General features: G+C 42.5%; 1 protein-coding gene across 1 annotated transcript in view; it reads left to right on the top strand.

Annotated features, from left to right (window-relative positions):
* The first annotated feature begins 3,820 nt into the window (after positions 1 to 3,820).
* Positions 3,821 to 9,870, top strand: part of PGBD5 (piggyBac transposable element derived 5) — a 37,366-nt gene continuing 31,316 nt past the window's right edge. Inside the window, exon 1 of the mRNA XM_005423211.2 lies at positions 3,821 to 4,243. Within this exon, the coding sequence (XP_005423268.1) occupies positions 3,830 to 4,243 (414 nt within the window). The 5' untranslated portion in view covers positions 3,821 to 3,829. The remainder of the gene's footprint in view (positions 4,244 to 9,870) is intronic.

The raw sequence follows: 9,870 nt of genomic DNA, 5'->3' as shown, positions 1-9,870 counted from the left end.
CTAGACAGCAGGGGCAGCGAGGCACCTGCAGTTTGCCCTGAGCCGAGTTGAGCCGCATCGGGCTCTGCACTGCTCCAAGGGCAAGGGGCCAGCTTTTGCTGCACAGTCACATTGCCAGTACAGACACACAAATGGCTTTTCATGCTTAGTTTTTTCATTTATTTTGAGACTATTCTTACAAATGGAGATGTTCCTTTGCGGGAGACATCCCTTCTGAGTGCAAAAGAGAAAATGGAACCAACTAGTCAAAATAGCAGTAATGACTTGCAAGGTGGTTGCTGTGGATTGCACAGGCAAGTTCTTGCTGGCAGACAGAGTGAGAAGGAAGAGGAGCTTGTGTGTGTAGGCTGTATCATAACAGAAGTTGTTTGTTATTTTCCACATCCTGCAAGGTCACTTTAGAGCAAGCCCAAAGTTCTGGTGCTGGTGTGTGTGCTGCCCAATCAGATGTTACTCAGTAGAGCTCTGTCCCTGTCCTGACTGTGCATGGAATACTGGGTCTGGCTGCATGTTCAGACTCTCCAGGAGTGCTTTTGCACTTTGTCTCTGTAATTTGTATTGGAAACTCTGACTGGCTTTTAAAGAAGCCCTATGCCATGCAAACACTCTATAGCAGAGGAGAGAGAAAAATCTGAATTTTACTTACAGTCATAATTGTGTAATCATTCTGAGAATGGACAACTATGCAAAGTCACTTTTTCATTTGTCTGAGTAAAACTTTGAAAGCTAAACAGCGCATGTATGAAACGCTGAACTCTTCATATCAGTATTTTCTGGGTAAGTGCCATTTAAGTAAATGTAAAAATCCTTTAAAAGTACAAATTAGCTATTTAAGTTCCTTATGCAGACAGTTGGCTCTCTCTATGGGATATATTTGTGTATTTAGAAAGTCGTATTTAAATATTTTAGGCTGGTCATTAACTATGCAAAACTCAATTCATGTTAAAAATTCACTTCTTTTCCTACTGAAATTCAATGTTGCTCTTGTTGTATTGCATATCAGTAAATTATGAATCAGTTGTCCTCACTTTGCCAATAAAGGCTGTTTTTTAAGACAATGAGATTATACAGGGGCTTTCATAATTTTATTTAATTAACAATTATGTTGATGTTTGAGTCAGAAAGTGATTCAGCTTGCTTTTTTAGAGCTGTGTGGGTTCTGCATGACCAATGAGATACAAAGCTTGTATATTTATTCCAGGAAGGAGAGGAAGTAGCAGGTTTTCTGTGTCTGGAGCAGGACTGCTGGGTAACGAAGGATTATTGTATCCCGTATACCTGTCAGGTTTCCATTATCACTTATCAAGGCAAAGTTGTGCAGGTGCTAAAAATCTAGTTACACCAAAATTACATATTTTGTGCTTCTGACTGCTCTTACCTCCCCGAAGATGGAGGCCAGCATGTACCTATTGTGCATATCCAAGAGTCTCAACTATTTCACTTTGTAAGACTTGACGTTTTATGAATTCTTGTTTGCTATAGACAAGATTTAAAATACTTAAATACTACTTCCAGCTTCTGCTTCTGAAGCCAGGTATTTAAAAACTATCTCTGTGTGCTACCTGGAAGGTTGCCTGAGCACTGGAGTTGAGTTTGATAGTTACTCGAGATTTCATATAGAACTAGGAATACACTCTGCTCCATGTGTTGTTATTAGAAAGCCATACCTACTGTAGGATATAAAAACTTGATTAAGTTATGGGGAAGAATGAAGATACAGAATCATGCATAGAGCATCTTTTGTGAGCTCTAACAGTGCTGGTCAGTGCTAGCAGAAAATAAACCTCCTGATCAAAAGAAGAAAACATTTGTTAAGCAGCTTTATTATTGCACTAGCCATTAAGGTGAAGTAAATATATCTATTCTAGCCCCATAGTTTTCACTTGATAATAAAAACCTTTTATCATTTAAACTGAAATTTTCTGTTCTTATCAAAACATGATTTGTGCAAGGCTCTTTCTTCTGGTCTTACAATATAGAGGAATGTGCTTTCAGCTAAAAGTTTCTCAATCTCACAAATTAAAATTGGAAAGTAATCTTTAAATAGATAGTTTTTATTTTTAAAAATCCAGTTTTGGTTGCTTTTTTGTCATTCTTTGCAATCTGGAGGTTTACTGTTTCAAAGTCTTGATGTTGTTTCAAAGTCTATTTTTGCTCTCCTTCCAGTAGCTTGAGTTCACCAGAGTGCACCTAAATCTTCAGGCTGAAGAGCAAGTCCAACCACCATATTTATGTAATTCTTTGTAGTTCTCCTTCATGGAAAATTTCTGCAAGCTGTAGTTGTTGCTGTAACTAGGAATGTGAACTGAGATACAAGGGTGCTGGAGAATGCAACCTGAGCAATGTGCTAGTGGATCTTTGCAGAGCCAGCTTGTGTGATGGTCAATCTCATGCTCTGATGCAGCGGGGAGAGCTGATGCTGAGATCCAGACAGCACTGTAGTGCAAGAAAGACTCGCTCTTGTTGGGCAGAACTCCAAATGAGAAGCTACATGCCTTCTCCTTTTGATTAGGAGAGTATTTCAGACAGTCCCAGGGCTAAAGGCTGCTGGACTAAGGTGCAGTATTTCTTGGATCCAGCTCTTGGTTTGGGATTATACCCATGACATTGTCTTTTTCACAGAGGTGTAGAGCTGATTTGAAGTGCTCCCCTGTCTGCTGTGTTTGAAGAGGCTGCTCAGCTCAGGAAATTGGTTTTCACTGCTTCTGTAGAATAGAGAGTGTTCCCTGTCCTTACCTGATAACTAGAACACTACTACGAGGTGCAAGCATGAAAACTACTACTTTTGGAATGGAGCTTGATTAGTTTGTGGGAAGGATTAGAGGAGAGGGGGCTGTAAATACTGCTGTCTGCATCCCTGGTATTGTGGGTTTGATGTTCCTAATTCAGTTTAGTGTAATCTGGTGTCTGACTGGCTGAACTTATACAGTGCTGCGAGCCCTTAGAGCCTCCTTTTTGTTTTTATCACCCTCCTCTTATGGAGTAGCTGAAACTGGCAGAGAAGGTACAAGATCAGTGAAATGCTAGAGTAATCACAGCATGGGACTGCAAGGCTTATTACATTATGGGAGGACGAGGACCACTGCACGCATTATAGTGCTAAAAATATTCCCTGTGATGTGGGACAGTGACACTAGCCACATGGTAGCTGTGACTTGTTCTGGTAATGTGCTTTCTTGGGGATATCAGAGTGCAGGATAAAACTCCAATATGGTGGCAGAGGCACAAAACTCAAAAACACATAGACCTGTATGTGACTCTGTGTGGAGCAGGGGCAGATATGAAAGTCACAGAATTATGACAGTGAACTAGGCAGGAATTAGAGGTGCAGGAGGAAAGGTGGGATCAGGTTATAGAGCCTAGGAATTATGTCATCTGGGATGAGGGCAGTGCTGCCTCTGGAGGACTCACATTGTCCTTCTGGGCTCTTTGGAGGAAGGCACTGCTTTGACATGCATATGGACTAATAAAAGACTATCCAGAAAGAGTCCAAAACAGCTGCTGAGGATAAAAGTTGCAGATAATGTGTCAGTGGAGAAATAAAATGCCTGCTTGTCTCACTGGCCTGCATGCTACAAAGTAATGAGCGGGCAGAGCAGGGGGAGAAACTTTTCAGAGTGTATAGTATCATAGAGGAGGAAGAGTATGGGGGGGCGGGGGAGTTCCCTGGTGAAGTCTGTCAGGCAATGGGTACATACCATCATTTGAGAAAAATTATTCATGCTTTTAATTTCTGGTGTCAGACATGCCTTGTGGAAAGAAGAAAAGTGCCTATCTTTCCTTGAATGTGCCTATCTTTCCTTCTTTTATCCTAGGTCCAACACGAAAAATGCCCTTGACTGCCAGTGCCATGGACTTTTTTCAGCTCTTTGTCCCTGACAATGTACTAAAGAATATGGTGGTCCAAACCAACATGTATGCAAAGAAATACCAGGAGAGGTTTGGTAGTGACGATGCCTGGGTTGACGTCACCTTGACAGAAATGAAGGCCTTCTTAGGCTACATGATATCAACCAGCATCCACCACTGTGAGTCTGTTCTCAGCATCTGGAGCAGCGGCTTCTACAGCAACAAGAGCATTGCACTTATCATGACACAATCAAGGTTTGAGAAGATTCTGAAGTACTTCCACATTGTGGCCTTCCGCTCGAGCCAGACAACGCATAGCCTCTACAAAATCCAGCCTTTTCTGGACTCTCTGCAGAATGGCTTTGACTCTGCTTTCAGACCTTCACAAGCCCAGGTAAGAGTTAAGCTGTTGGCAGGGAACATCTGACCTGGTTGTCTCACTGGGACAGAAAGTACACAGCACAGCTGCCTGGGGAAAGCTGGGGCTTCCCAGTGTGAAGCTGTGCTGCAGTGCCTCTATGAAGCGAGAAAGCAGCACTGTCCTGTGTGAGTGCTCATCAGTGTCTGTCAGTGCAGGCACCAAACAGGTTTCAGTGGGAATGGTGCTCTCTGAGCTGGAGCTGTTTGCTTTAGTGACCTAAACAAGCCTGGACACTGCTCAGTGAGGCTGGCACTAGGTTTTGCTATCCTGAGGATGGGAGGTTGCAGGTTGTGCAAGGGTAGAAGGGTCAGAGCTGGTACAGCTGGGCTGGAGGGAAGCAGGCTGAGTGGGGTGGAGGAGTTGAATTTGCTAAGGTGGCTGTCCCTGACCTTAGCAGTAGGTGCTTGCTGTATGGTCCAGTAACACTGCCCTTCCTCAAAGGGGGACAGGTGAAAATCTTTTCATATTCACCATAATCTATTTAAACTTCATTCAATACAAATTATCTGCTTTTGAAGCTGTTGCTACTGGTTGTGTTCAGAAATCCAGAAAGAAAACAGAATAAGCATGAAATATGTTACTGCTTGATCCAACTTTTCAATCAATTCTCTATTTCCAGAACATAAATATTTCACATAACCGTTTGGAAAGGGTGTTGTATCCATAGTCCTCTTATTTTTCCTCTTTCCCTTCTGAAAAATCCCATTTTTTCACACTGCACAAAATTAATGAAGGCATAGATGCTACACACCCATTGAAGTGTACCTAAAATAAATGGCGAGTGATTACAGTTTATTTTATAGACAATAAAAATCATACCTATATAACCCATGAGAGCACAGCTGCCTGTAAAGCTGTTAAGGTAGAGAAGGGAGGAGGGAAGAGTGTTCTCTCTAAGTTATGCAACGTATGTTTCCATTAAGACAAAACAGGCAATGAGAAACGTGGAATTGTTGGGACTGAGCTCCCTTAAATATATGAAATCTAATCCTTACGGCTGCTGACTTCAATGGGCAGAAGATAAAGGCTTCAGAAATTGATCACTGTGTCTAATGCAAATGCTTATAATGGTGTGCTGTGGCACACACTGTGAGTGCAAATCCATTAAGGAATAAGATTTTATTTGCATGTATATCCTTTCTCCCATTCCCCATCCTGAGTAAGGCTTGAGAACTGAATTGATGAAATCACAGCACCCTGTTTGCAGTGGCAAAATATCTAAATCTTCACAAGCAAAATGTTTTATTATCCTGAACTTGGTAAGGAGATGCTACTTAAAAAAATAAGGGGGAAGAGGTAGAGACAGCCCAATTTTCTTCCTTACTCCTCCACTTCTCTGCTCCTTTGTCAGTGTTTACGTCAGTGATTTCTATGCAGCATGTTTCAGTGATACTGAGTGGAACAAAAAGCACTAAATACAGCTTCAAAAATAACCCTGTGAGAAAGAATAAGGTTTTGAATCTGTTGTTAAAAATACCCTAGTGTACCTCCAGTAAGCTTCTGGGGGATGTTCCAGGCCTCTTTCTGAAAGGAGCCTTGTGCGTGATATCCTCCTGGGTGTCATCAGTCAGGGCAGCACACTGCTTGCCTCAAGAGATGAGGACCCCATCTGCTCAAAGCAGCAGGAAAGACCTCTCCCTGCAAATTGTCTTGAATTCAGACTGCAGTAAACATCAAACCCAGAATGCCCAGTGAGAAATACCAGAAATAATTAAAAATAAGCCAGTTACAAAGAAATGGAAATATGAGGGGAAAGAACCACTTAGATGGGCTTTTGGAAGTTCTGCCTCTGAAAGCCAGTTGGAAAGGGGGGCCCAGGTTTCTGTGATCAGTGATACCTGAAATCCCAAGTTCAGAATGGATTTGTTGCTTAGGGTACATCTGTATCTTAAACATGAAACTTGTGGTACCTGGGTGGCTTGTTGCTGACCCACAAGTTTTATGCTACTTTCTTCTAAGTGGCATCAAACAGCTAAACCACAGCTCAGTTGAATGCAGCAGGACTGTTTGGGCTTATGGGTAGGCTTGTCACTGAGTTTTTTCCTCTGGCAGTGTGGACTCACAGAGCACAGATTAGGAAGATGCCATTTTTAACTCACCCCTACAGACAGAGCAGGGACAATCTGCATCCAGCAGGCACTACAACATCTGCCTTCACAGTTATTTCTTCTATAGATTTGATCTTTTCTTTTTTGAGAGCTAGAAAAGATTCTTCAAGTAGAACTTCTGTCAGAAAATAGGGGTTTTTTTTCTTGTCTGTGACCCCTCCCCCCCACAAATGTGCCTGTAAAAATAACACCACAGTTGCTATGAAAGGAAACAGGGAGAAAGAACGATGCCAGTATACCAAAACAAAGACAATCTAGTGAATTATAATTATTTTGCTAAATATACTGAGCAAACAAAAGGAAATAATTACTCTCCAGCTTATGAAGGAATTGAAAGTCCAGAACATTTTAATTGTGCATCAGCAGTGCTAGCTGTAGTTTCTGAAGTTTAAAAAATGGTGTTCTGGTTGGTAAAAAAAAAATGGCAGGAATATTCTCTGCATCTTACCCCTCCTCAGCATCATCTGCCTCTACCTGAGCAACAAGAGGTGGTGATTTGGGTCTGTTCTTGTTAGCAGCGTTATTTCTTTGCTACTTATCTTTGTAGCTGTGCTACTGTCTGCAAGCCTGAAGGTAGGGAGGATGCCCTGCCTGCACTTGGGAGGTATAGAGCAACAAATTCAAGGGTACTCACCTGCCAAGGATATACACTGAATTCCAGAAACCAGAGGAGTGCAGGGAAAATAACATCACTGCTCAAATATCCTTCTGTGCCTGCTGAGTGTTTATATGCTCATCAGCAGGATGTGGCTAGACAGGTTTGCTGTCTCTGGCTGCCCCTGACTGGTGTGGGAGAGGTCAGGAACATAACTCCAGGTTCTCTCTGCTTCCTTCTCCTAGTTAGGTACCTTCTCTTTGATGTTTTGAAACCAAACAGTTTTGCATCTGCCCAGTGAAATATTAGCTGGGAACGGTCACCTTCCTATCTCCAGCAGGAGTGAATGCCCTGGCAAAAACAGAGATGTAAGTCCAACCTCTTGCTCTAAGGGCATGGTGCTCAATTTTGGCCAATTACTGGGCAGCTTCTTTATGTTTCACTCTTGATGGTATCATAGGGTACAGGTAAGCAGTTTCAACATAGCTGTTCCAATCCAGCTCACAGCTTTAGATGACAGCCTCTTTGAAAACATAGAGGGGCAAAACCAACTTGCTTTTCTGTCCTCATGCTTATATGTTCATTTGATGTTGGGTATTTCCAAATTATAAGACCTTGTTTGTGCTGCACCTCTATATTTCAGATTTCCTGTTCTCAAAATGATTCTTTAGGAGTTAAGGGTGCTGGTCCCAAATGTGAATCATTCTGTCTTAGAGCTTCTGTGAGAGTAACACAAATACATAAATATTCAGACAATGCTGGCCAAGTATAAGACGTTGAGCAAGAGAAAGACAGACAGAGGAGCAATAGGAATGTTGAGTTGCAAGGTAAACTTCTGATGTCCTGTAGCTCTTGGCCAGTTGATCCTTTCGTGATGCCAGATTTTAGGGAGAGTTTGGCAACAGAAAATGATGAAACTTCATTGCTATTTTTAAATTACCTAATGGTAATGGAGTGCTATAAGAACCGATTTTTTGTTTCTTAAGAGGATTGATTGGTGACTGAACAAATGGGCAGAGTAGCATGGAATCATGGCTCCACTGGAAGACAGAGTTAACCTTTGAATGATGGCAGAGAGGAGCTGTAAAATGTGGATAGGCCAAGCAGGACTTCAAAAATGAGAAGAGAAGGAATCTGTCTGATATACTGGAGAAGAACTATGATAGAGAAATAAAGAAAAGTGATGTGGTCAGCGTGAGGGACTAGGAAAATGGCTTTCCAGCAGCAGTCTGTAGAAGAAGATTGCATTATGTTGAATAAAAGTAAAGCTGTTGCAGGATGATTGAGGGGTTTGGATGTAAACGTATCTGGTTGGGTGGGTTATTACTCTAAAATGAGTGCCATTTTAGAGCTCTTACTCAGAAAGCATGGAAAATGCAGGCATTGCCTGGCTGAGGAGATTTTGCAAGTAGGAGGTAAAGACTGACATTCAGATTCACTAGCCAGTGATATCTGCAGCAGGAGGAGAGGGATGTCTGCAATGACCAAAAAAGGAAATGCTGAGGGGTTCTTAAGGGAAGGGAGATGCTCTCAAATGCAGCATAATGGAATCAGAACTGGCAGCTAGATATGCAAGCAGAGATGTCAGACACCAGCAAGAGAATTTAGATTAGACAGGAGGAGCTTTGGAGCAGAGAGGCAGAAGCATGAGCTACCCTTGCAGGAGGAATGACTGACTGTGCATCCAGACACAGTTACCAGGGGGCCTCTGCAGCTGGATGGTACCCACCAAAAGCCAGAGACAAGGCAAGCTGAGGCAGCTTCTCCAGGAGACAGGCTGAAGAGACAGCCTGTGTTGTGGATGGCCATGGAGCTGAGGGGGACATGTTTTCTGGATATGTTGGTTCATTATCTAAGTATATGGAGTCCAGGAGTTCCAAGTACAAAAGACTTAGTGATTCAGGGCTTTGTCTACAAGCCTGTTTGGGCTCTGGTGAGAGAGGATGGGTGGAATTTTGGTGTGGAAAGAGCATTGGAAATGGTCTGAAATGGAGAAGAAAGAAAGGCACTCCTGACAGTGGCTGTTTTGCTCATTTAGTGAAAGATATTGTGAGACAGAGCAATTGATGGAGTCCCATCTTGGAATCTTGCCTTTGCAACACTTGGAGTGCACATACGTATTGGGGGGAAAACAAAGAGTGAAGGTTTGGCAGGTAGATCTATCAGGGATAAGGATTACTATACGAAAAGGAAAAAGGAAAAGAAAGGAAAAGGAAAAAGGAAAGGAAATTGATAGCAGTAGGAGAGCAAAACAACTAGATGAAGAACTTCTAAGATCTGAACAGAACTGGGAATTTGAGAGAAGAAAATGGGGATGATTTCTCTGAAGAAATCCACAAACTATCTTGCATCATAGGAAGTCAGACTAGGAAGAGGGGAGCACTTGGGGAGTGAGAAAAAGATGGTGAAGAGGCGGCCAGGAATATGTGTAGGAGTAATTAAGCCTGAAAGTAGATTTTTGTCAAGGAAGATGAGAAGCAGGAAAGAATATGCCATGGGGGCAGTAAGCTCACTCCTGTAAAAGTGTGTATTGCAGCAACAGCAAGAATGGGGAATAGAGAGGGAGCAAATACAACTTTGCATGGGGATTTGGCAAATAGATGGATTTGAGATTACAGGAAAAGCAGGGAGACTGAGAATACAGGAGGGTGAACAAACTAATAGGATGGACCAGTAGCAACAGGGCCAACTTTTGTTGCAAAAACACCATGTCAGTGCCAGGAGCAGGCACAGCCCATACAGCGCTTTGCTTGCAAAGTTCTTTACAGCTGTTGAAGCAGTGGTTGCATGTGGAGGGGTGAAAACCCCTTGTACCCCACTCTCTGAAGGAAGCTCCAGGGTTTTCAGTTTATTTTCCTTGCCTTTCCACATTTTGTCTTTGCAGTGACAGCAGATCT

The sequence above is a fragment of the Geospiza fortis genome, unplaced genomic scaffold, assembly GCF_000277835.1.
Source record: "Geospiza fortis unplaced genomic scaffold, GeoFor_1.0 scaffold381, whole genome shotgun sequence".
NCBI classification, from domain to species: Eukaryota; Metazoa; Chordata; class Aves; order Passeriformes; family Thraupidae; genus Geospiza; species Geospiza fortis.
This window is presented reverse-complemented; position numbering and strand designations above follow the sequence as displayed.